The 27,392-nt window shown below is 51.2% G+C and overlaps 1 protein-coding gene across 1 annotated transcript; it reads right to left on the bottom strand.

Moving 5' to 3' along the window:
• Nucleotides 1-954: 954 nt before the first annotated feature.
• On the bottom strand, nt 955-27,163 carry MAST1 (microtubule associated serine/threonine kinase 1). The gene is made up of 27 exons (XM_044685054.1): nt 27,081-27,163; nt 26,159-26,247; nt 25,560-25,635; nt 13,773-13,851; nt 13,227-13,387; nt 13,009-13,084; nt 12,385-12,594; nt 12,031-12,132; nt 11,632-11,764; nt 11,359-11,426; nt 11,178-11,263; nt 10,815-11,023; nt 8,079-8,217; nt 7,379-7,511; nt 7,138-7,303; nt 6,589-6,690; nt 6,374-6,496; nt 6,128-6,237; nt 5,864-6,030; nt 5,425-5,676; nt 4,424-4,632; nt 4,066-4,295; nt 3,252-3,374; nt 2,919-3,055; nt 2,421-2,608; nt 1,705-2,319; nt 955-1,644 (listed from the first exon to the last, which is right to left on the bottom strand). The coding sequence occupies exons 1-27, from the start codon at nt 27,161-27,163 to the stop codon at nt 1,001-1,003; spliced, it is 4,710 nt and encodes a 1,569-aa protein (XP_044540989.1). The 3' UTR covers nt 955-1,000.
• Between the last annotated feature and the right edge of the window lie 229 nt (nt 27,164-27,392).

Raw genomic sequence — 27,392 nt, 5'->3', positions numbered from 1 at the left:
CCCCATCCTTTCTACATTAGCAGCCGGCCCCTTGCGAGTCAGACTGAGCTTCGGAATAGGAGCTCTCCGTTTTTCTACCTTCTGAGGAAATGAGAATTTACACTGGTGCCAAAGCTCCGTTCTGTGGGCAGAGGTGCAGCGGTTGTATGTTCCCGGCATTCCTGTATCATGCTTGCCAGGCTAGTCATCTGTTGCCCACACTTAAGCCATCTTCTGGTCAGGTTCTCTAAAGTGTACAGTCATGATAAAATAGCATTTATTTTCCTTTCTATTCAGCGATTGTGGAGGCACAGTGGATAAGAGCTCTGGGTCCGAGTTCAAATCAGACCTAAGACGGACTATGTGACCCTGGGCAAGTCCCTTAACCTCTGCCTGCCTCCATTTCCTTAACCATAAAATGATCCTAATAGCACCTACCTCCCCCAGGGTGCTCATGATGCAGGGGTGTCTATACACATTTATAAAGCATCTGGCACATAGGAGGCACTTAATGCTTGTTCTCCCTTCTCTGTTCCATCGGACTTTGTTCCCCTAAATGCTCTCTAAGACTATTCCCATCCCCCTTCCCCCAGTTGGGGATTCCCTCGATTAAGATAGCTTAACAATGTTCTTCCTCAGCAGTCCCTTCTAAGGCATTAAGCCCTCTAATCTGCTGCTCTGGGACATCCCCACCGTCAGTAGCTCCATTTCTAGATGTAGCCACCCAAGTTACCGCCGAGCCCAGGGATACCTCTCTGTGCGAGGCAGCTTCCTCCTTGGGTCAGGGTGTCTGGCTCGCTGCCTCCTGGGAACGCGGGCGCCTCTGCACCGGGCGGGCGCGCTCTGGCTGGGCCTGCTTGCTCAGACACCCCCGCTGCCCCCTGCGGCAGGTCCAGAGAGCCTGGAGCCCAGAATGCGTAGCACGCACTTTATTTATATGTGTACATATGTATACAACCACTGTACAGTCTGCGCCGCCCCTCCAGGCCTCCTGACAGAGGGCCAGGCTCTGGGCCCAGCTTCAGTTCGCCGACCCCTTCTTGGCCAGGCCTGAGCTGGGCGTAGGCTCAGCAGGAAGGCGAGGAGGGAGCCCCGATTCACTCTTGGGGCCCGAGAGAGCGGGGATGGGGAGGGCGGTGGGGACTTGTGGATGCCCGGCATCAGGGCCAGGCCCGTTCCTAGCAGAGCCTGGGGGCTCCGGAGAGAGTTTAGGAGATACGGGCTTTGATCGGGGCAGGCTCAAGGTGGTTCTTTCTTCTACCACCTCCAGGACCCAACGCTCCTTGGCCACCCTCCCCCCAGGAGCCTCAGGGGGAGGCCTGCACACCTCCGACTTGGGCTCCACGACGATGGGGACGGGGGGCAGGTCACTGCCTGGGCCTCCCCGGGGGGAGGTGGCTGCCTCACTGGCACTGCTGCGCCTGCCCACCTCATACTCTTGCACGGGGCTCAGGGCTGCCTTGGCCAAGGCCCGGGCTGCCCCACCCGCGTCCTCCGTCTGCACCCCCTGGTGCCTCGTGCCTCCCCCTTCTCGATCCAGAGTTCGGCCTGGGGGTGGTGCCCGAGGCGGGCACCCAGGAGCGATGCAGCCCCCTGACCAGGAAGGCTCCCCCCTACTGCTGCCCACTTCCCTTTCCTTACGGGAGGACCCTTCAGGCTCTGGGACTTTGCCTGCTCCAGGAGGTCCTGGGCCAGTGGCTGGCTTTTCTTCCTTGGGACCTTCACCCCCCCGGGGCCCGGCTAGGAGCGGGTCTCCCCCACCCAGACTTAGGGGTGACTCCTGGCGGCCCAGGCGCCTCATAGGTGGGGGGCGGGGAGCCCCGGGCCCCTCAGCAGCGGCAGATGCAGGGCCCGTCTCGCCCTCAGCCTCAGCAAGGCTGTGTAATGCCAGCTCTCCATGGAAGTCCTTGCGGAAGTCGGGGTGCCCCACTTCCAGACTGTGCTTACGCAGCGCGCCTTTCTTGTCAGTGCCCAACGGGCAGCCCAGCTTCTCAGCAGACTGGACCCTCTTAAGAAGTGGGGAGCGGGGGGGCTCAGCACTCTTAGGGCGCGGGCGCACCACAGGTGGAGATGAGTGTAACTTGGCAGGGAAGCTCTGGGTGGTGTGGGAGCTGCCCACGGTGTGGCCAGGCAGTGGGGGAGGCGATGACTGCGTGGGGGAGGGCGTGTGTGCCAGTGGCGACAGGGGGATGTTGCCGGCTGACTTGCAGCGGGCCGAGCGGTACTGTCGGTGCAGTTTGGGGGACAGGCCGTGAAGAGTGCTAGGCCGGATGTGGTGGGAGGAAGAAGCTGGGGAGTTGGGGGTGCTGGAAGCTGGGGAGCTGCTCTGAGAAGAGGCACCTGCAGGACAGGGAAGAGAAGAAATCGTGAAGGGGCCCCGTAAGTCCTCAACCCTGGATGCCCCCCACTCCCTGCCCACCCTCGCCACAGGGAAGCCATACCTAGGTAGGCCGAATCCGGCGTGGAGCGGTAACTGTGTGTGGGGGAACGGGCGGGCAGGCCGTGGGTCGGGGACCCAGGGAGGCTGTCGCTGGAGGAGAGGGATCGATTGAGGGATGAGAGGGAGCGGCTGGTGTGGAGGAGGTTGGACTGCTTGGTGATCTTTCGGAACAGAGAACTGCGCTTCCTGCTGTGGGCAGGAGAGAGAGGTGGAGGCCCAGCATGGTCCAGTGGCCCTAGAACTCCTCCCTCCACCCCCTCACCCCCCCCCCACACACACCCCACCCCTGCCCCAGGGTTCAAGGCCCTTATCTTAGAGGGAAGCTAAGCTTCCCCCCTTCCCATCTGTCCTACTCTGGGATGGAGAACTGCTGAGTAGGAAGAAAAGGTAAAGATCAGCCAACGTCCTCATTTTACAGAAGAGAAGTGGCAGAGCCAGACCCGCGTCCCCCTGTCCTGAGCTACGCTGACCAGGAGAAGTCCTGGCATGGGGCCCCTACCTCTCCTGACCCTCCTTAGCCGCTGGCCTCTTGTTCCTCCGGGCCATCTTGGCCTTGTAGCTGCTGCGCCTGGCAGGCCCAATGCGGATGGACGTGTTCTCAAAAGGTGTCGTTGTCACGGCCACTTTGTTCCCACTCTGGAAGCACCAGAGCAAAAAGGTCACCTCTGAAGGTCCTTTGGACCCCCAAACTCCCATCTGTCCTGCATCCCCTCCCCTTCGGGTACCTTTCCCTCCCCCTGCCCTAGCCCCTCTCCCATCTCCTCGACCCCCCCTGGGGCTGCCCAACCCCCACCCCCCTTCATGCCCTTCTTTCCTCCTTCCCGCTTCTGACCTTGAGGATTAGCTCCACCACCTCTGGGTGCACCATCCCGTGCACAGGCTCCCCATTCACATGGGTGATGAGGTCCCCCGCACAGAGTCCAGCCTCCTGGGCAGGTCCTCCCTCCTCCACGTGCTGCCAGGGAGAGGGAACAACAAATGGTTGTGGGAATCTCCCTTCCCCAGCCAAGGCTTCGTCAGGCCTCACGCTGGGAGACCTGGCCGGTGTCTGTCCCTGTTGGGGGCAGCCCGAAGCTGTGGTCACAGCCTGAATCTCACAAAGGGTGGACAGAAACGACTCCCATTTCTAGAGCCCTCTCCGAGGCAAAGGGTCTTCCTCATAAGGACAGTAGGGTAGAACGCACACTGGCTTTATTATCTGGCCCTCGAGGCACAGTCCTCGCCATGCAATCTACTTACCATATGGCTCACCCTGAGCAAGTCATTTAACTGCTCTCAGCCAGTTTCCTCATTTGCAAAATGAGGGGGTTGGGTCAGTGATCCCCAAGGTCCCTTCCAGCTCAACAGCCTATGATCTTAGGATAAAAGCCCTTTCAGGATGGGGCACAAGAAGTGTGAACTTCATTTTATTGGTGACGAAACTAATGTTCAGAGAGACAGTGACTGGCCCAAGGTCACCCATCGAGTAGGTAGCACAGCCTGGGCCCAACCCTGGGTCCTCTCTAGGTCCTGCCCTTGCCCAGCCCACCAAACTAGCAACATTGGGGGTGCCGGAGGAGCTAGAAGAAGAGGGGAGTTCTGGGAAGTACAGTCTCTTCCCCAGTGACCACCATCCTGCCCCCTGCCCTGGGAGGTCAGGCACTCACCCAAACGATGTGATGGACACTATAAACATCTGAGTCGCCCATGTAGACACGGATGGCCCTGAGGGTAAAGCCGTACTTCTTGCCTGAGCGCTGGATGGTGATGGGGGAGCGGAGGGCACTGACGGCGGGGGAGTAGTCCCGACTGGGAGACGAGTCCCTCGATGACGGGTTGGAAGAAAGTGATCGAGGAGACATAGGACTGGCCAGGGGGGAGCTGCCATGCTGGTCTACTGTGGACATGGGGATTGCGGGTGGTCAGCAAACAGTCCACACCACGAGGGGGACTGTCCCGCCATGCGATGGGGCTCCTTCTCTCCTCGGCCTCCCTGGGCACCCGGCCTCCCCAGCCCCAGATCACCTGTGGGGATCATGACAGACAGAGCAGTGGCTGAGGCTGACTTGATGACTTTGCCCCCAGGGCGTGAGGGCCGCTTCTCTGCTGGCTCTCCAGAGATCTGCTGCTGGTGCCTTGCTCTTCGGAGGACCAGATCATTGGTGGCCTTCGGGGCTGAAGGGTCTCCATCTTTTGTCAGTGGGATCAATTCACCTGGTTGGAAATAATGGCCACTACAGCCCCCCCTGCTGTTACCAGGGACACTCTTCCAAAAGGTCCTGGGAACTGGGAAGTAGATTACTATTCCATGGCTAAAAGATGATAAAAATGGAGCCTTGGAGAGGTCCAGAGGCCAGGTCAAAAGCTGACGCTAGAACTGGGATTTGAACCCCGGTCTGACTACAACACAGATATCTTTTTATTATACCTAAAAGGGCAGGTATGGGGAAGGAGGATGGAGGGAAAGAGGAAGGAAAAAAATACTGTGACCCAACTGGCACTATCTTTGGAGAAAATCTGTCCTCTGCACCCTCTCCAGTTATTGACAGCAGGGGGATGAACCTGAATGAGAGCTTAAAAAAAAGAAGTCAACCCTAGGACCCTTAGTACCACAGGATTTAGAACTGAAAGCAGCTCAGAGATCATCTGGTCCAACTCTCTCACTTTCAGAGAAGGGTCAGACCCAGATAAGGAAGGGATTTGCCCAGGGTCATCCAGCTAGGAAAGAGCAGAGCCCTTGTGCTAAGGGAAGGGAGCCAGTAGGAAGCACCTACTATGTGCCAGCTGCTGTGCTAAGGACTTTACAAATATTATCTCATTTGATCCTTTTGACAGCCCTAGGAGGTAGATGCTCTTATCCCCATTTTACAGTTGAGGAAACTGAGCCAACATAGGTTAAGTGATTTGTTCAGGATCACAAAAACTGGAGTTGAACTCAAGTCTTCTTGATTCTAGGCCAAACATGCAATTCATTTGCCAGTAAAGGGTTAGGCTAAGGGGGTAAAGGGGAGAGAGGAAAAGCATACTCACCAGGTTCTGAGTCTCCAGTGCTTGGGGTGCTGTCCCCTGCAGTCCCTTCCTTGGGAGCTCTGCTGTCTAGACTTCCAGGGGGATCAGAGCTAGGCCGGGGAGGCCTCCGAACCCTTCCTTCATCCTCATCCTCCTGGGGAGCGCTAAAGCGGCTAGGCTCCAGGAGGGCTGAAAAGCGTCTTCGAGCACCCAGTGGGGGACTGGCCTCCCCCTCCAGGAAGGATGACTCAGAGGCTGACAGGCGTTTGCTAGGGGAGGAAGGGCCAGGGGAGTCAGAGGCAACATTTGTGCTGTCAAAGATCTCCCAGTCTCAAGTGGCTCCTTTGCCCCAACACAGAGAAGAGAATCAGAGGATCTGCCCTGCCCTCCCCCGCCTCCCTACTTTGGGTCCCCCCCCTGCCCCCCGCCACAGCCCAGGGTTCTGTCCCAGCTCACATCTCTGGGGACCCCCCCCTCCAACTCTTGTCTCGCAGCGTGAGGCCTCCCAGCCCCTCCCGCTTGCTGGCTGCCTTCTCCTCTTGGCTCTTGGTGCCGGATTCCCGCTTGCCGCTTGTGGGAGGTTTGGGCTCGTGTTGGGACAGCTGTTCCATGCTGCTGTACACCTAGGGGGATGGGCCAGTCATGGGGCTGGAGCCCCACCATGGTGGCCCTGGAGGAGCCCTCCCTGCCCTGGGCATAGCTCGGGGGAGGGGAGCTTACTTTGCTGAATCGGGGGGAACAGGAGGAGAATTGGCGAATTTCCACAGGCTCATCCTCTGTCGTGTCATCTTCATCATACGAGTTGACATGATGATACCTGTCAGAGCGGGCTGGGGCCACCACGAGATGAGCATCAGGGCAGGCTGAGGAGGCCGGGCAGCTCTTCCCTCGCCCTGTGCCCCCTACTTTCCCCCTCCCTCGGGCCCCAAGTGGACAAGGCCAGAGTGGCAAGGGCCGAGAACTCACTGTCAAAGTAACTGGTGTCATCCTCTGACTCCAGGTTGGGGATGAACTCAGCCTTCTGCCTTAAAAGGCCCGTCCAGTCCAGCTCCCGGAAAAAGCTATGCTCCTTCACCTCAAATGCACCGCCTGGGGGAGGAGTTGACCATAGGCCCTAGGCAGGGGGCCTACAGGCTGTCTGAGGATTAAGGGGGCACCCAATGCCAGACACCCCTCCTTACCTGCACCCAGGCGCACCAAAGGGTTGGTTTGTAAGAGGCAGGAGATGAGGAGCTGGGCATCAGTGGGCAAGGCTTCCTCCCCCTCAGGCCATAGGATGTCATCTGCAAGGGAATGAAGAGAAGGATGAGGGAGGGAAGCAGAAAGCAGGGAGAGAAGGCAGTGAGGGGAACCAAACTCTTGGGACCCACATCATCAGCAGGGCCAGTGAAACTCTTCCATTACCTCCTATTGGTGGGATTAAGTTCAAAGGTGCCAGGGAAAGGCAAAGGCCCTGATCCTCCCCAGGCCCCCTGTTGTCCATGTGCTCACCCTCTGGGATTACTCTGTATTGAATTTGTGTACATGCTGTATCCCCACCCCCAGAGAATCCTCCCCTTCGACCAGGCAGGGACCCCTGTTTTTATCTTTGGCTCGGGGTCTAACACAGGGCCTTGCACACGAGGTGCTTATGATTTTTGGATGAATGTGAGAACAAGTGATTGCCCAAGTGGGCTAAAGGGGCGGGGGGACAGTGGCCAGTTGGTAGGACAATGGACAGGCACACGCACCACTGATGACCTGCCCAAACAACTCCTCGGGAGTGTCTCCAAAGAAAGGCACGCAGCCCACCAGGAACTCATAGAGGATGATGCCCATGGCCCACCAGTCCACAGGCTTCCCGTAGCCCTGGCGCAGGATCACCTCAGGTGCGATATACTCAGGTGTCCCACATACCTGTGTGAAGATCCCAGCCATGATCCCTAAGTCAGACCCCTTCCCATGCAAAACCCTGCTGCCGCCTTCTCCCACCTGCTTATCCAGGAACTCTCGGGCGTCCTTCTCGATGTGGCCCTCATACAGGTTCGTGGTGAGGCTCATCAGGCCCATCTTGGAGAGGCCGAAGTCTGTCAGCTTGATGTGGCCCATGGAGGTGATGAGGAGGCTGGGGGCATGGGGGCACCTCAGAGATACCAAGCCCCAACCCACCCCAGCCTGGCACAGCTTCAGGAAGTCCCTCTCTCAGTGCCCACCCCCTGCCCAAGTCCATGGTCACAAGCCTCTTCCCAATGTTGACCTTCACATGCCAATGAAGATTGGGGATTGGCAGGCATAGGAAGCTGGGGACTTGAGTGAATGGAGCCGGGGAGCAGTGAATAGGACAATGCATAGAGAGGAGAGAGGAGATTAAGGGGACAATACACAGTAAATAGGGAATGTAGGTACTGAGAACTTGCAGGGAATGGAAAACAACTGGGCAGTAATTTAGGAGGTAGGGAAAAGTGAGGAAACTGTAGGATGAGGGGCAGATGAGGGAAGACAAAAGGAAGTGAGAAGTGGGTCAAGTCCAAGGACATGGGGGATTTAGGGGAAGGAGTGCGTGAAGAAGTGCAGCTAGAGGAGGAAGGAGGGCCCAAGGAAATTGGTGGGACATTAGATAGTGGGGAGGTGGGCAAGGAATGGGTGGGGGATCAGTGGGGATTGGGTTGGGGTCAGGAGGGGATTCCCCTACTTGTCAGGCTTGAGGTCTCGGTGCACGATGCCATAATTGTGCAGGTACTCCAGAGCCAGCACTGTCTCTGCGAAGTACATCCTAGCCATCTCCACAGGCAGGGCTCCAATATTCTTAAGCAGTGTGGCACAATCTCCTCCTGTAGGGGGGACCCCCCAAGTCTGGGTCCTTTCGTCAGTCCCCACAGCTTGCTCAATATCCACCTCTCCCTTGGTCCTGAATCCAGGCTGCTGGGCACAGGGCACAGGGCTTTGCCCCTCAGATGACAGAGGCCATGTCTCATCTCAGCAGGCCCCTGATCAGAAGAGGGGGCTCCCAAATTTGCCTTCTCCACCCCTTTTCTCAGCAAATGGCCCAAGTTCTTACTTTACTGAGGAGATGGAGGCCATCAATTGGGAGCAACCACACTTTCTCTCATCCAGATTCTTGCATCCTTATCTCTCCTCTTTTGGCCAGCCTCATAGGCTGAGGTGGCCCTTCTCCTTTTCAAGGCTACCCCTTATACTGGTTCCCTTGATCCCATACTCTCCTAATCCTTTAGGAATGGGCCTCCATTCAAATTCCCTTTCTCAACTACCATTTCTTCTTGGATATTGGCTCTATTCCTGCTGCCTGAAACATGCTCATATTCCCCTATTTTTAAAACAAAAACAACCTTCTCTTGACACTCACTTCCTCTAGCTTTCTTCCTTATCACTGATAACTCACTCCCTGAATAGCTCACACTCCCTGGTTCTGTTTTCCCATTACTTCAACACTCTTCAGACCCTTGCAGCAGTCTGATTGCTGATACTACCACTCAACTGAAAATGTTCTTGCCAGTCAGCCTTGATCTCTTTCTCTCTCTCTCCCCTTTCTTTCCTTCCTCCCTCTTTTGCTTTTTCTCTCTCCTCTCTCCACCCTCTCTGCCTGTCTCTATCTCCGTCTCTTCCTTCTCTCTCCTTTCCTTTCTCTTCCTCTGCTTTCTTACTTCTCTCTTCTCTGTCTCTGTCTCTGTCTCTCTGACTCTGTTTGTCTGTCTATCTGTCTCTCTTTTTCTCTCGTTTCCCTTCCCTCCCTTCTTTGCCTCTGTCTCTCTGTCTATCTAACCAATAACTTATTAACAGCTAAACCTGCTGATGTTTTCTCAGTCATGGAAGTACAGAATCTCAGGGTGAGAAGGGGCCTCAACAGCAATTGACCTCAATACACACCTGCACCAAGAGCCCTCCTTTTTTTAAAACCCTGACCTTCTCTCTTAGAATCAATACTAAGCATCCATTCTAAGGCAAAAGATCAGTAAGGGCTAGGCAATCAGGATTAAGTGATTTTGTGATTCCCACATAGCTGGGAAGTGTCTGAGGCCAGATTTGAACCCAGGACCTCCTGTCTCCAGGCCTGGCCTTCAACCAGTGAGCCACCTAACTGCCCCCAAGATCCCTTTTACAATGTACTCCACAAAAGGTCATTATGAGGTCTATATGAGGAAGGATCCACTGTGGCTCCCCGTCACCCCCACCCAAGGCAGCCCATCCCACTCCTGGTAGCTCCAAGAATTAGCAGTATTGTACAATGATCAACTGTGAATGACTTGGCTATTCTTGGAAATACAGTGATCAAAGACAATTCTGAAAGTCTCCACTATCACTGACAGTAGTCAGGCAATGCCATCTGCCCACTATTTCAGTTTTCCAGAAGGTGGTTTGTCTGAGCCAGCTGAAATGACCTCATCCGTCATCTTTCTTACTGTTTCTGCAGCTTCTCATGGCCTTTATCACCTCTTGCTTGGACTATTAAGCGAAGGTAGGTGGCGCAGCAGATAGAGCACTGGGCTTGGAATCAGAAGACTCATCTTCATGAATTCAAATCTGGCCTCACACACCCTGGGCAAGTCACTTAATTAACCCTGTTTGCCTCAGTTTCCTCATCTGTCAAATGAATTAGAAAAGGAAATGGCAAACCAGTCCCGGATCTCTGCCAAAAAAAAACCCAAATGGAGTCACAAAGAATCATATACCACTGAAATGACCTGTATCTAAGTCTCTTCCAGTTCTACTCCAACCTTCACAAAGCTGATCCTTTCTGCTCAAAAAAGAGACTCCCTACTAGATAAAATACAAATAAATACAAATATACAAATAATATAAAATGGGGCTGTGCCTGGTTGAAGAGTCTTTGTTTTAGCCTTTTTTTTTTAAAAGTAATAAACTCAGAGGAAACATTTTTTTTTAAATACAAACTCCTCAGTCTGACATTTAAGGCCTTCTACAACCTGACTTTATTTAGTCTTTTTACTATCATTTCTCTCTAAGCAAACTTGATGGCTAGCTGCTCCCTAAACTCAACCAGTACCTGCCTCTAGCCTATAAGCATTCTTAAAGGGTATATTCTCCATGCCTGGAATAGTATCCCACATTTTTCTTCATCTCTACGTGGTAAAAGTCTTGTTATAACCAAAACCTAGCTCAGGTGTCACCTCTTCCAGGAAGCCTTCCCAATTACTCTGGATGAAAGGGGGCTCTCCCTTCAATTTTCCTACATTTTTTCCAGATTTCTACACCGATTCTGTCTCCATCTAATTTGCCTCCCTTGTGCCTTGGACCCTTCCCCTCTTCCAGCCTGTAAGCTATTTGGGGGTAGTTGCATCCCTAGCATTGGGCCCAAAGCCTTGAATGAAGTGGGTTTTGAATACATGTTAGTGGCTTTGCAATAAACAGCCTTGCCAGGGCCGGTGGCTAGTGACCACCCACCACCTACCTTCCACATATTCCATGACCATGCAGAGATGGCGTTTGGTCTCAAAGGAACAGAACATGCTGACGACAAAGGGGTTCTCGGCAAAGGTGAGGATGTCACGCTCCACGAATGCCTGCTGGATCTGGTTACGAAGGATCAGATTCTGCTTGTTGATCTTCTTCATGGCAAAGCGCTGGCGTGTCTCTCGGTGCCTCACCAAGTACACAGCCCTGCAACGGGGGTACATCCGCATCCCTCTGGCCTCTTTCCCTGGCCTCTTCCCCTCTGGTCTCTTCCTTCCTGGCTGCCTCCTCTCCTCCAGTTTCCTCCCCTCTGGTCTTCTCTCTCCCCATCATCTGTGTGGCCTCTGCTCTTGGATCTTACCCATAAGCTCCATTGCTGATGAGTTTGATGGTCTCAAAGTCACTCTCCCCAGGGGGCTTCTTGGCCTTAGGGGTGGCTCCACGCCCCTGGAGGGAAGGGAAGGAACAGGGAAGAAGTGGTGTCAGGGCAGGAACCTTGAGCTCCTCTCAGGCCTCTGCCTTTTCCAGGGATGGCCACTCACCTCTGCAAAGTCATCCTGCTCAGGGGTGTTGGAGCCTCCACTGTCTTGGTCCTCAAGGTGAACTACATCTGGGGAGGGGTGAAGGATTGTGGAGGGTGTCCAGGTTCCTGGATCACTCTCCCTAAACCCTACCCTTTGCACATGCTGGGGGAGGGGGGCAGACATCCTTCAAGAGCCCAGAGTGTCCAGTGGAGGCCCCTGGAAATCCCTCCCCCAGCCTTTTTCATCTGGACTCTCACAGAAGGTGGAGAGGGCTGCCCCCAGAACCAGCACCTGGAAAGGGGTCTCGGGTGAGGCCAAGCTGGCTGATGATGTAACGAGGGATATCTGTCTTCACCAGGTGCCCTTCTTTGGCATGGTCCTCTGCCGCCTCCAGTAAGTGGTAAAACTCCTCGGGGTTAAATTCCTGAAGGCGTAAGGAAATATGGGCACTAAAAGGGCTGGGCACAGCATTGGGCTTCTTCACTGCTCAGAACACTGGTAGAAAGCAAGATCACGGAGGGCAATCCCGCAAAGACTCCTGGATCCATCTGATCCAAAGAACAGCCCTAGCCTTGGCCCTTCCTCAGCCTGAAGGAGGTCCAGTCCACTGAGCCCTCAGAGCCGCTGCACCCCCTTCTGAGCCCTCTCCCCAACCACAGCCTAGGACCCTCCCAGCTACCACCCTCTCACCAGACACTCTAACAGCCGTGCTGGCCGAGAGATGATGATGAGCAGTTTCTTCACTAGCTGAGTGACAAAAGCAACTTCCAGGCTTTCGGAGCGTTCATAGGCCTAAGAGAAGAAGGAGAAACGGGCCGGGGTAATTGGGGCCGCAAGGCCGGTGGGGAAGGCCTGGAGCCGGCACAGGTGAAGTCAGGGCCAGGCGGGCCTGGGACAAGATCTAGGGACGTGGGGACATGAGGAGAGCCAGAAAGGTGAGCAGGCGGGACAGAAGCAGGGACACTAGAGGAGTCAGGGGAGAGGGAGGCCGGGCGCAGGCCTCCCAGGAGGCGCTGCTCTCTCCCACCACACGCCTGCTCTTACATCCTGCAGCAGCTTCTCCAGGTTCTCCTGCAGCTCGTAGAAGTAGACGGTGGTGATGAGGCCATCATGGGACTTGGCCAAGCAGTCTCGGGCCAGCTCTATGATCTGGTGATGGATAAAGCTGAGGACACCATCAGCCAGAGGGAGCACGCTCTCAGGCTCAAAGGAGCGCGTGAAGTCTCGCAGCTTCTCTTCCATCTGAGCCGTAGCCTGCAGGCAGGGCAGAGAGGCTGTGAAGCCTGGGGAAGGGGCCCTGGAGAAAGGAGCCTGGGGAAGGGGCACTCAGGGGCTCAGGGGTACAGGGCGGAAGGCCCAGCCCCTCGGGGTCGCCGGCTTCACCGGCAGTCACACAGCAAGAAGCCCACCAGAAGGAAAATCCTCCGAGTCCGGCTCCTCTTCCCCCAGCGAGTGGCCTCATGACAACACAAAGGACCCGAGGCTGGAGTGGGGACGGCGGCGAGGGCATGGGGCCTGCCAGCCTCTGCCAGGGATCGGGGGCTGCAGGGGCGCAAAGTGACCGCTAGGGGGAGCTTCAGCCTAACTGGCAAGCCCGAGTTGCTGGAAAGGTGGCTGTGGATGGAGGCTGTGCAGCCTGGCTGGACCTGGGCTGGGGTCTGGCCTCACCTTGGGAAACCTCTCCTTGTACACATGGTTCATCATCACGATCTCATTGTCGTAGGAAGAAGGGGAGCGCCCGGGGCTGCAGGGAGAGGTCGCCCGTCCTATGTCAGCTCTCCTGGCCGTTCTCCCCGGCCTCCCCTTCTGCGACCAGGGGGCTCCCTCCAGCTCATCCACGCCCAGGTCTTGACCCTCCCACCCTCAGCCACCCCGCCCAGCCCGACCTGAGGCTTCGGGAGCGGGGCCGAGCAGCAGGTGAGCGACGGCCCCCATCCTCATCCGGGATGCTCTCTGTGCTGCCAAAGTGCTTGGACAAGAAGTGCAGCTCATCCACCGTTGGCTGATAAGGGAGTTGGTGAAGCCGCTCTTGGGAGGAGCAGGACGACTGGGCAGCCCAGGGGAGAATAAAGTGGAGAGAAGGGCAGGAGACTTAGTCAGAGCCACGAGTCCCCCTCCTCCCACACCACTAGCCCACCCACCGGACACCCAGTGCCACAGGCAAAGTCAGGCTCTCCCAGGGCAGAGAGAGTCACAGGGGCCCGAGGCCCAGAAGTGGGCTTGGAGGGAAGGGCTGCTAGAGACTTTTTTTTAAAGCAGAAATACTTAAAGCTTGGGAGGATGGTTATATGGTGGACCCTGTGGATAGAAAGATCCAAAGTGAGACTAGGGGTGGGCAGGGAATGTGAGGAAAGAAGGGGAAGATGTGAATAAGGAAAGCTAGTGGGGATTGCTGGAGTCTCCTGCCTCCAGCCTCTATTTTCCTCACTTACAGAAACTGTGGAGCTGGGTGTGTTGGTGCCATAGCCAGAGGAGGGGAGGGAGGCCAGAGACCAGCGGCGTCCATCTGCCCTAGAAACCAATCCACAAAGACCTCAGAAGCAGCTGAGAATGAGTTTCTCTCTTCCTTTCCATTCTATCTCTTCGCACACACACATATATACTCTCTATCTCTGTCTCTCTGTCTGTCTCTTTCACACACACACACACACACACACACACACACACACACACACACACACACACAGAGTTTTTGCCTTTCCCCAGAAGCCTCCATGGATGATGGGTACCAACCACTCTTCAGGAAGCAAGATGGCCTCAGAGACTCCGACCCAAACCCAGAGTCAAGAATAGGACATGGTGGAGAGGGGATGTGAGGCAAGGCAAGACTTCACAGAGAGAAAGGAGGGAAAAGTCTGAGGAGATGGCGATGGGGAATGGAGGAGAGAAAATGAAGGGAAATTTAGGAAAAGGGAGAAGACCTAGGGAGAAGATTGGGAAAGGGTGGAAACAAGAAAATGAGAGAAGGCTGGTCAAAGGACAAGGAAAGGAAGAAAGACTAATGGGGAAAAAAGTGTAAGAGACTGGGGGAGAAAAAAAGGAGATGAGAGTATATTAATGGGGAAAAGAGGGAGAAAAAGATTAAGAACAATGAAGGGGGAAAGGTCCAAGAAAGAAGAGACCATAGACAAAAGGGAAGTAAAAAAAGAGAGGCATGGGGAAAGAAAGTAATAAGAATAGGTGAAGAAGAGAAGATTAGGAAGAGAGGTGAAAGGGAAAAGACTAAGGAAAATGAAAGGGAGAGTGAGACTACAGAGGGGTAAGGAGCAGAAGAGAAGAAGGAAAAATGAGAAGAAAAGATAAGGGAAAGGAAAAGAGGAGCAGAAATGAGAGAGGGGGAAGAGTTACAGAGAATGGAGACAGGAAAATGGTTGAAGGAATCTGGAAAGGAAAGGAGGGAAGAATGGGGGAAAGGAGACAAGATGAGGGGAAGGAAGACTACAGGTCTACAGTAGACTGTAGAAAAAGGACAGAAAGAGAGGAAGGAGACAATATACACAAGATTCTCTCTCTTTCTCTCTCTCCCCAATCTCACACACACAAAGCCTATTCTAAGCCTTCGCACACTCATAGCCCTCATTCTCCTCCTAGTCTTCTTCATACCGTTTCACATAAATTCATATATGTTCCCAGTCCGCTTTTAACATATCCACTTAAATGTGGATTTAACAAATTTAACATATCAACCATAAAATGTCCTCAACTCACCTCTTTCATCAATCCCCTCATGCATGTCCCTGTCCCCCCTCACACCTACTTGCTCACATCCCTTATTTCTCACACTCTCACAGAGATCCCTATTCCCCTTCAAACACTCTCACACATCCCACTCTCCCCCTCACATCTACTCATTGACATTCACCTTCATACTCACTCTTATCCAGATTCCCAGAGACTCTCAGATACTCACTTGTATACATACTACCAGAGCCCTTCACCCACTTACTTACTTACTCATAGACCCATTCCAACTCTCTTCTCCCACACACAGTCATCATCAGTTTAGCCATGGAGGTTTGAAATCTTGGTCAATTCTTCACTCTCCTTTATCTCTGTCTCCAATTAGCTGCCCAAGTCTGGCTGAATCTAGTACACTAGTCTCAAATCTGACCACTTTGAGTTCCATTTGCACCACTCTAGTTCAGGCCATGTTCATCACTTCTTGTCCAGACCATTAGAATAGCCTTCCTTAACAAGTCTCCTTGCCTCCAGGCTCTTCTTTCCCCAATCCATTATTCACACAAATGCCAAGTTGATATTCCTAAACTGATCCTACCGTGTCAATCCTTTGCTGAAGAAACTTCAGTGATTCTCTAGAGCCTCTGTGACAATCATTGTTTGGCATTTACAGCCTTTTATAATCTATCTTTCCAGACCATTCACTTTGCTACATCTCATACACCTTGCTACATCTCATACACCTTCCATTACAGCCAAATTGTTCTATTTGCCATTTCTTAAATATGATGGATGTTTCATGTCCCATTTCCATGCCTTGGCACAGGTTTTCTTCCTCAGCTCCATCTTGCACAATCTCCTAAAAGTTCTTTCCTCTTTCTTATAGTTGTTAATGCTCCCCCAAAATAATTATTTCTTTTATACATGCATATATATTTGTATTTACTTATCTGTGTACATATTGTTCCATCCCTCCCCTGTAGAATATAAACTCCTCAAGGGCAGGGATTGTTTCAAGTTTGTCTTTGTGTCCCCAGCACCTAGCACAGTGCTAGTTGACTTGGTCTGAATTGAGTCTTATTTGCTCTTTCTCAAGGATGTTCCCATTCACAGTGCAAGCTGTCCCTTCCCCCTCCCTATACACCTCCATTCACACATAGTCCCTTCTCCCTCTTCTCCCATAAGGCCATGCACTTTTCACATAACCCCACCTTCCTTTCAGTGACCAGTAGCCCATGGCCCTTATACACTCACACAACATATACACTTTCACACAAACGGCACAATTAGACCTTTCCCAAACACACTCAACCCACCCTTCTCACCTACCTCCCCTCAGTCTGCCACATACACTTATCCCAATCCTCTCTCCTCACAAACACATACACTCTCATCACACAGATCTCACTCCTATCACCCCTTCCTTCACAGATCCCCACCTCCATCCCCATTTCTCCCGCACACCTACATTCCACTTCTTCACAGGAGTTCCACAGGAACACACACACACCTCTCTCTCCACCTCTCCCCACCTCCCCTTCTCTCTCTCCCTCTATCTTTTCCCTCTCTCTCCTGTCTCTTCCCCCCTCCTTCCTTTTTCTTTCTTTCTCTCACACAGATCCCTCTCTTTCACACTCACCCCTCTCCTTCTACATGTACCTTCTCACACTCATACTCATGTTCCATCTCCATATACCTTCATACATGTTTCTTCCCCATTCTCTCTTACATGTTCATTCATAAATATCACTGTTTCCCTCTCACACACTCATAAACATCCTCCTCTCTCTCACACATGCATATCCTTATCCCCTCTTAAATATACTCATACATGTTCATAACCTCTTCTCATATGCACACTCATACTTATCTCCATGCCCGTTCTTTCCACACGAACACGTACACTCAGGCATGTCCCCATACTCCTCCCATGAACATCCCTAGAAACATCTCACACGCACAGACTTCCTTCCCCCCATACAGATTCCTCTCACACATATAACCTCACCCTAAACAACAGAGATGACTGTTCCTCCTTCTCAGCACCTAAATTCCTCATACCCAGTCTCCTTCCTTGCCTCCCTCCCTCCCTTGCCCTCTTCTCTCTAAACTTCTACCTATCTCCACATATCTATTCCCCCTCCCCTTCACACTGTCACCTTCCTCCTAAGTATGATAACCCTCCTCTTTTGTGGCCCCCCCTGCTACTTACCCTCCCCTCCTTCACATCCAACCCTCCCGATTTCCCACCTACTCATCTCCTCTCTCCCCACATACCTACTTCCCTTTCTTTCAGAAAGATGCAGATCTCTTTTTACACAGATCCCATTGCCCCCCTTTTACACAGATCCCATTGCCCTTTTGCTCAACACCAATGTCTTCCTCTCTCTCCCTCCCATAATATCCACTCTCCCTCTCTCTCTCACACACACACAACGTAGATGCCTTCTCTTTCTCATATCCAGACAATACCCATCCCCCTTCTCTCTCAAATGCACATCCAGGTCTCTCTCTCTACTACCCATGCTTCTCGCTCCCTCTTCTCCCAATCACACAAATACTACCCATCCTCCCTTCTTCCTCACACACATACAATCTCTTTCACCTTCCCACATACAGCACCTCTTTGCCTCACACACACTTCTCTCCCTTCCACAGACACACCCAGCTTTTTTCCCACTTTTGAAGGACCCACCCTTCTTTCTACCCCCACCGCAGACCTCTTGCCCATCCCTTTTCTCCCTCACACACACATGGCCCTCTCCCATATACACCCATAATCCTATGCATCCCACATCCATTTTCCCTCATGATATCCATGCCCTTTCTTTCTGTCTAAAAAACATTAGTATTCCTCTCTTCCCTACCACCTGCCTGTTCTCTTACACATACATTGTACAAACTCAACTTACCTATATACCTCTTTCTCCTAACACTTAGCCCTTCTTCCCCCCACACATGTATCTCTCCTCTCATATGTTTATCTTTCCTCTAACATATGCATCCCTCTATCTTAAATATATACACATTAAACACACAGTTAAACATACACCTTTCTCTTTCAAATACAGGCATATCATAGCCTCATTCTACCTCTTCTCTTCCCCATCTCATGCCTTTCAACCCTTCTGCTCTCCCTCTCTTCTACCCCGACTAACCCATTGATACACCCATTCCCATTTCTTATATGCTTCCCAAAGATCACTTTTTCCCTCCTTTCCACAGAACACCATACTCTGCCCCCCACCAAGCCCCCTCATCTCCCTTCTCACACACAGAATCTTAATAACTATTCATACATTTATAGGTCTTCTTAACCTCCCTGCACTGTAAAGAGAAATCTCTGTGTCTCTTCTGAAACATACAGCCCAACCTTCCCATGTCTCTTCTCACAGAGCCCCCCCACAATTCTCTCTCTCACATACACAGACCCCACTCATCCCTCCTCTTATCATAGAAAGATCTGCCATCTTTCCTTTCTCCTACACATATATGCAATCATATTCCCATCCCTTTTTCACATGCCTCTCTCCTCCCTTAGTCACAACACAGCCATATATACCATTCTCCTTCTCCCTCACATACATAGCCATCCACTTTCCATCCACACACACATGGATTCATCCCCATCTCCCATACACATACCTTCTCTTTCCCTGCATACTCCCCACATACACATACCCCATTTTTCATTTCAGAATACCCCAATTCTCCCCTCACACATTCATTCCTCTCTCCCAACCCCTCTCACCCATACCTCTCTCACATACATCCTTCCCTTTTCTTTCACTTCCCAGTTCCCCCCTCACACATTAAGACCCACATTCCCATCTCCCATTAACATACATTCCCTCTCCTCCTCTGTCAATCACACTTTTTCCATGTCTTCATTCACGCCTTTCATGGTCCCATCTTCATCTCTCACACATATATTCTCCACATATTCATTCATTCCTATTCTCATGCTTCTCTCTTACCTCAAATCCATACACATATGCGTCTCTCTCCTCTCCCCCTTACACATATCTCCCCCCCATTGCCATCTCTCTTATCCACCCAAGCACATTCATGTACATCCTCCATCTCAAACACATATTCTCCGACACGTCCCCATCCCACCCTACTCGTACATGCTGTCTCTCAAAGCTCATACATGTCCCCATATCCCTCCTCCTCTCCCATATTCCTTTGTGTCTCCATCCCCCCTCTACCTCAGCTTCCACATGCACACCCATTCCCTGCTCCTGTCACACACCTCTCCCCTCCTCTTCCCCTAAGATATATATCCATTGTCTTTTCATAAAATACCCATCCCGCCTCACATAGTCACTTGGCCCCATTTACTCTCACGCAATCACACTAGCTCATACTCGACTGTCCTTGTTTCATACACACAACAGATTTTCTCTTACAGCACACGCCCATGTCTCTTATATTCCTCTCCAACAGTTATCTGCTCTCTTCAAACATGTATCATTCCCTTTCTCCACCCCACAAATATATATATGTACATATATACATGTATATATATATATATATATATATATATATATATATATATAGAGAGAGAGAGAGAGAGAGAGAGAGAGAGAGAGAGAGAGAGACCCCTCTCAGATATACATATATAGATAGATTTCCCTATTCTACCAGTACGTTCAGGCCTCCATTCATCTTCTCACATAAATAGGCTCCCCATCTCCATACACTAAGAGATGGCTCTTAGCTCATACACTAAGAACCCTACCCCATTAACCACAGATTCCTCCATATTCCCTTCACATCGAGATTTCTCTAACACATTCTTACATTCCCCTTACACATATCTTCATGTGTGTTTTCATCCTTTACTCTCTTGAAGAATCATATATTTCCATCTCCAACTCATATCCAACCCCAAACCCTCTCTCCCTTGCACAGAAATACACAATCCAGCACATAGACATATTCTCCATTTCTTATATCACACCTCCCCAGTCTCCTCCAGACCCTCATTCCTCCTCTCATATATGCATGAAACCCTCTCATTCCTAATCTGTTTTTTAATGCTTACATTCTGTCTTAGAATCAATACTGTGTATTGGTTCCAAGGTAGAAGAGAAGTAAGGGCTAAGCAATGGAGGTTAAGTGACTTGCTCAGGGTCACATAGCTAAGAAGTGTCTGAGGCCAAATTTGAACCCAGGACTTCTCATCTCTAGGCCTGGCTCTCATCCCTAATCTCGCTCCTCACTAAGCTCCCCACCCTTCCTCTTGTCATGGCCCTCCCCATCCCATTTTGACACAGACCAGATCAATTCCTCTCTCGTAAACCAGACCCATCCCCACTCACACACAATATACATTGACCCTAAAGCTCTTACACACCCATTCACATACACACACTTCTTCAATCCCACCCCTCCCTCATAAATATCCCATATCCTTCATAAACTGCCCATGCAGACCCTTATGTCCTCTCCTTGTTAACACCATCACTGCTCCAAACACAGACCATTCATCCCCAGTCTCATACCATGTGGACCCACCCATCCTAGTCTCTTATTAACCTACCTACCCTGTCTCTCTCGTTCATAGACATGGATCTACACACACACACACACACATATATACACAATCACCCTAATATGCACAGGGATATCCCTTTCTGCCCCTCTTACTCTCTCATACATATATACACAGACTTACTCACTCCTCTCACAGGCAGGCCATATCCAATTTCTCCCTGGTGTACATACATATGTACACACACCCATCCCATTCACTCTCACAATCTCTTCCACAGACTCCCAACCCCTCCCTTTTCCTAGAGATCCCCAGCCCCATCTCTTATACACACAACACCCTACCCTATGAAAATGTCACATCTTCTCTATTCCTTTCTCACACAATCACTAACCAATCCATTCCCCACCCATTGTCACACACATGCCTACAAGCCTTTCTTCATATAAACTCAGCTCCCTTTCATTCAAACACCTAACACCACCTAACTCTACTCTATCAAAATGTATATGTATATATATATATATATATTCCCTTCTTGACACACAAACCCATCCTACACACACACCAATCCCCCCTCACACCTGCCCACACATTTCCCCACACTCTCACCCATACCCAACCATTCATTCCCTCTCACACATCAGCTCATTCTCCCTCCCGCTCTCTCACACACATCCATATACATTCAGCTTCTATCTCTCACAATTTACTCTTTCTCACAAACTCTCATCATATAACCGTCTCTGATAACCTAACACACTTTCACCCAATTGCTCCCTTTCTCTCAGACCCATCCTCCATCTGTTTCACATAACCCTCCCACATATACTCATTTCCCCTCTCTTTCACACTCCCATCCCATTTTCTTACACTCTCCCAGCCTCACTTTCATTTCAGACATATCCATTTCCATTTTTACACACATACATAAAACATAATTTCTTCTCATGTGTATACACACATATGCACACGAAAACCTCATTCCCTGTCTCCCCTCCACACCTCTATCTCATCCATCTCTCTCATACTTAAACATAAAGCCCTTCCCTCACAAACTCAGCTCTACCCAGGTCCTTTCTTCCTGTTTCTCTTAAAGCCCAATATTGCCCGCCTCTCATATACAACCTGTCCTCCATCCTCCTCTCTCATTCCCCGGTTTTCTGCCCACATTCTCTCACCCATATCCCAGTGCTTTTTCTCACATACCCCCATCCCCAACTAATTTTTCTCTCTCACACATTGCTCCTGTCTCCTATCTTTCAATATATTCTTCCTCTCCCCTTCATAATATGCACATCTCCCTCACACACTCCATCTCCTACTCCCTTCTCCTTTACAGATAACTCCTTCCCCAAAACCCTACTTACTATCTATGCTTTCCCTTTATCCTCTCTTTCACACACAGAAATGCTCATTCCCCTTTAGGCCCAAAGACTACTTAATGCCTTCTCAAACACCTATAGATTCTCTCATCTCATATATACTCCGCCTTTCTGCCACTTAAAAGGAATCTTGTCTTCTCTCTCACATACACAGAAACCTTCCATCTCCATTCTCATACAATATGGAGCCACCTATCTTTAGTCTCTCATCTCCAGACAGATCTATCTCCTGTCTCTTATAGACACCTAGCTCCCCTGTATATAAACACTCACACCACTCCCCATCTGCCCCTCCTGTTTTCATGTACATAATCATCCCCTCTCATACCCATAAATTCCCAAATCATCCCTTAGCTCACATTAATACCCCATCTGTCTTCTCATTACACTGCCCTCACACACACACAGACCCCTCGCACACAGATGTGCCCCATCCTTATTCTCTTATATAAATACAAGTCCTTTACCTTACTCTCTTACACATAAGTCCTTCATGCACACATTCTCATCTCCCTTCTTAACAACCCATTTGTCCTCCTCATGTATCTGTATATACCAGTCCTCTCTCAAAACACATATATCCTATTCCACTCATACACAAACCCTCTATACACATAGATCTTATCCTTGTCTCTCATTCACACAATCCCCCCATTCCCTCCCTTTCTCTCACACACACAATCTCACTCTCATATAGATTCTATACACATAAGTTCTATCCTTGTTTCTCATATGCAAAGAGAGTCCTCCATCTCCTCCCTCCTCCTGTTACATATCCAACTCCACTCTCATACATAGACCCTCCATACATGCAAATTCCATCCTTGTCTCTCATGGACGCCTCCTCATCCTCTCTCTCATACACAATCCCCCTCATTCCTTCTCTCTCTCTCTCTCTCTCTCTCTCTCTCTCTCTCTCTCTCTCACACACACACACACACACACACACACACACACACACACACACACACCCCTCCTGTCTCCACTCATTCACAGACCTATAACCATAACCTTAATCCTTATTCCTTCTCTAACTTCTGGTATTCCCCTCTTAGACATGACCACCCTCTCATTTCTCCTGTGATCCCCACATTCATCTCTCTCTCACACACAGACCCTCTCTTCATCTGGTTCAGGGTTTACATAGCATTTTAAAGTTTGCAAAGTACTTTACATATATGAGTTCATTTGATACCAACAACATGGTAAAAATTAGTGCAATTATTTATATCAACATTTTACAGATGAGGAAACTAAGGCTGAAAAAGGTTATGTGCCTTGTCAAAGGTTACACAATTACTATATATCTGTCTTCCTTACTCCAAGTCCAGAGATCCATTGTGCAAATCTGCTCTGAAGTTATCCCCATTCTCTTAAAATTCTGCCTACATACAACACATAGAACCCTCATCTCCCTCTCTCATATACACACTTCCCTTTCCCATTTTCCATGCACAGACTCCTCCCAACCACCTTACCCCCAGATAACCCCATCCCTCTTCACTCATATAGTCCTCTGAGACCCACAAACCTGCCATGTCCAAACTCTAATAAACACAGACCCTATCTCATACCGAATACACAGAGAGCCATCTTCACTTTCCTATACATATACCCCCAATCGATCCTCTTACCTTTTTTTTTTTTACTAGCCTTTTAATGATCATCATTTAAATTAAATTCTGCCTGGCTTAAATATGTTGCCTTTTTCCTCAAAGAAGACTCAGTGAACATCTTCTGGAAAAATGTCATGGATTCTCCAGTCATGAGGTTAACCAGCACACTTTTCCCTTTTCCCTTAGAAAACTGGCTTCCTCTTACCTTCTTGAACATGGATCCCATCCCTCCCTCACACATCAGTCTTTTAGTGTAGTGGATAGAATGCTAGAGCTGGAGTCAGGAAGACCTAAGTTCAAATCTAACCTTAGCTACTTAGGTTACTAGCCAAGTATCGCTAGGCAAATCACTTAACCTTTGTTTGTCTGTTTCCTCTATTATAAAATGAGGGATAATAATGGCACCTACCTCCCAGGGTTGTGGTGAAGGTCAAATGGTATATGTATAAAGTGCTTAGCACAATGCCTGGCACATAGTAGGTGCTTAATGCTTGTTTTCTTCCTCCCTCCCTCTCCTGCTCTACCACTCTTACACACACACACACACACACACACACATATATCCCTTGTCTCTTTCTGACCCTCACATCTCTCCTCATGTATACATATATCCTCTTCACATAGAGGTTAAAACATGTCCCCATCCTCCTCTCCTACCTTCATATGTATTCCATCTTCCCTCTTTCTCACAAACAATATTCATCCATGTCTCCCTCCTCCCTCACATATGCACAGACACTTTCCCACAATACACTCATTCATGTCCCACTCTCCCATCTCAAATTCCTGATATAGACCCATTCCTCCCGACACACAAATGCATACATGTCCCCATCCTTTCACATATGTACAGAAGCACAGGCTTCATCTTACCAAATTCATACATGCTGTCCACTCTTTTACACATTCAGAGCCCCAGATCCCTTAACATCATTCACTCACCAAGCTTCTGCCTGCCCCTCCCCCACAGGTCACATGTGGCCCTCGACCTCCCTCTCTCCAACATATGCTTTCTTTCCACACATACTCATTCATACACAGAGCCCTGGCATCCCAACCCCCTCTCCTTCCAGTCACTAATGGCTCCTTTCCTCCTCATTCTAAGGTATGACATGATCCCATCACTCTTCACATTCCTCCCTAGCTCAGGACAGGAACTCGTCCCTTTTCTCTCATCCCCACCGCCCTCTCCCACAGTCCCCATTTCCTCTATCTCCTCCCATTTCCCTCTCTCATATAGACGCCCATCTCCCCTATAAAACATCCCATCCTCCTTCACACATCTCCATCTCCCCTTTATACACCTCCTTCCTTCTCTCACACTGTCATCCCACTCCCTCGCCCATCCCCATGTCCCCCATTCCTCGTTAAGGTACCCCATGTCCCCTCACCTCTCCTTTCTCACACTATACCCCCACATCCCCTCCTCAAAACACAATCCCATCTATCCCCCTCTCTCGCACACTCAAGTCCCCATCCCCCTTCTCATACACACACGATCTCACACACACACAGCCACAGCCCCTCCTCCCCTCAGCCTCACCCTAGGCTAACGGCCGCCCCTCCCCCAAAGCCTCCTGAACGTTCTTTCCCTCGGGAAGGGGGCGGGGGAAAGGGGGAACGCGCGCGCTGGGCGGGGGTTGAGGGGGTCGACGGCTGCTCGCCAGTTGGACAGTCTATGCTAGCGCATCCAGTATCACCATTCGGGTTGTCATAGCAACACTGAAAGTACCTATTGGGAGCGCGCCCAACTAGGAGAAGCCCCGCCCCGCCCCCAAACCAACTCCTCCCTACTTTTGCTTTCCTGGCCCGGCCGGCTCCCTTCCCCTTACCCCCACCCCACCCCCCCGCTTCCCCCGGGAATTAGGCGCGTGGCAGGTCCAACTAGTCCATAGTAGCTTATTACCAGAACTCTTCTCCCTCCCTGCCCGATCCTATCATAGCCATGGGCGCAAAGGTGGGCAGCATATAGCATCAATTTTCCCGGGAGGGGAGGGGAAGGGGAGGGGCGCGCAGCAGTGAAGAGGGGAGGACACTCACCTGCGGGAGGAGGCGAACGAGAAATGGGCAGGAGTACTGGGTGAGAAGTTGCGGGGACTGTCCAGGGGGCTGCTGCCTGAAGTGGGAGGAGTGGCGGCTTAGGCTAGAACTGTCGAGTCCCTTCCTTCTCAATCCCCTCGGCCATATGACCCTTTCCACAATTTTACCTCAACATTAGCCATCCCTGCTCCCTCCATTCCGGCCCCGCCTCCGTTTGACCCTCATTCCGATCGAGATTTTCTCTGACCCTGTTCAGCTACATATGGTTCAGTCTCTAACCCAGCCAGCTTTGCTCCGATCCCGAGCAGAAACTCGGACTGCCTTTGAGGGCTCATCCAGATCTAGGTCCGAGATCTTAATCTGCTCTGGCTCTATTCCAAGCCGCCCAACCTGACCCAACCCACTCAGCGGTCCAGTTAGGTCCAAAACCAACCACGCCCCACCGCTCTTCTATTTAGCCCCTCCTCTGTTCATCTGGCCCCACCTCCTTTCCTAAGTGGTCCCGCCTCTGGACTGGACAGCCCAGTCCTTCCCAGGAGACAACCATTCACCCTCCCAGCCAGCCTGGACTGGCTTTCCACTCCCACCCTAAAACTCACCTATGTGTCCAGGGAGTGGAGAGTGGGGCCTCGGTAGAGTAGGTGACGTGCTGGTCAGGATGAGGCTTTTCCTATTACTGGTACGGCAGCTGCAGGAGGGGAAGGAAAGGGAGGGGAGGCAGGCAGTGCCGAGCAGAGCGGAATAGAGTCGGCCCTCAACTCTTCAGTCTTCCATTCCTATTCCCCCAGGGGGCCAAAGCTGGGTGAGCTTTGGGACCTGCAGTTCGCTGGGGTTATAGTCTGGGACCAGGTGCTAGGAGCATCCCTGGAGCTTATGTTTCAGGTCAAGGGTCCATGTCTCAATTCCACTCTAGCCAAAGGCCCCTTAGTACTCAGAGTCGAAGTCCAGAGTGAATGTGTGTCAGCGAGTGAGAGAGACAGAGACAGAGATGGAGGGAGGGAGATGGTGTTATCCTCGGTGGCTGTATATCTTGCCATTGTGACTCTGTGATTCTATGATTTTGCTGTGACTACTGGATTTGTAACTGTCTTTGCCTCTGTATAGCCTTGTGTTTTTTATTCTCTCTCTCTCTCTTTCTCTCTCTCTCTCTCTCTCTCTCTCTCTCTCTCTCTCTCTCTCTCTCTCTCTCTTTCTCAGTGACTGAATCTCTGACCTGAGTTTCTGTTTCATTGTATTTCACTGAGTTTCATGTCAGGGTTCTGTGTGTGTGTGTGACTCTACTGCTACATGTGTGTCTAGGTTGCTGCAGCACTGTGCTCATTTGTCGGTAGGGCTCTATGTGTGAATTTCTGTGCCTGGGTGACTTCTTTGTGACCGAGCTTCTATTACTACTGTGCCTATGTATCAGCCTGTCTGCCCCTGTAGCGTCTGGATCAGTGTTTATCTGTGTGAGGAGGGGCAGGGAGCCACATTTCTCTCCACCCTTCAGTTGAAGAAGGGAGACCAGTTTAGAAGGCGGACTCAGAGGAGGATGAAGTCTCCAGCCCTGCTTCCACCACCCCCACTGCCCGAGTGTTGTCGCTGCAGCTGCTGCAGTGAAGCATCTCATTAGATCAGGCAATTGGGAAGGGGGTGGTGGTGGTAAGGCCCGGTGGCCTTAGCTATTGTTCACGGAGAGCGGCGCCCCATATCCCTTCTCCACCTCCCTACTCCGCTCCCCACTCTATCTCCACCCAAATTCCCCAAACCCCAGTGGCAGGGGCAGAGCCCGGGTATGACCGCAGACAAAGACGCTGTGCCCGCTGTGCCTGCCCCAAGTTCCACTTTCCCCCC

The sequence above is a fragment of the Gracilinanus agilis genome, chromosome 1 (genome assembly GCF_016433145.1).
Source record: "Gracilinanus agilis isolate LMUSP501 chromosome 1, AgileGrace, whole genome shotgun sequence".
NCBI lineage: Eukaryota > Metazoa > Chordata > Mammalia > Didelphimorphia > Didelphidae > Gracilinanus > Gracilinanus agilis.
This window is presented reverse-complemented; position numbering and strand designations above follow the sequence as displayed.

Excerpts from the sequence above, each read along its gene's own strand:
- MAST1 (XM_044685054.1), bottom strand. The coding sequence starts at position 27,163 with ATGCTTCACTGCAGCAGCTGCAGCGACAACACTCGGGCAGTGGGGGTG. Across the intron at positions 12,133-12,384 it reads TGGAGAAGCTGCTGCAGGAT|GCCTATGAACGCTCCGAAAG; the intron begins GTAAGAGCAGGC and ends TTCTTCTCTTAG. Across the intron at positions 5,677-5,863 it reads AGGGGGGGGTCCCCAGAGAT|CAAACGCCTGTCAGCCTCTG; the intron begins GTGAGCTGGGAC and ends TTCCTCCCCTAG.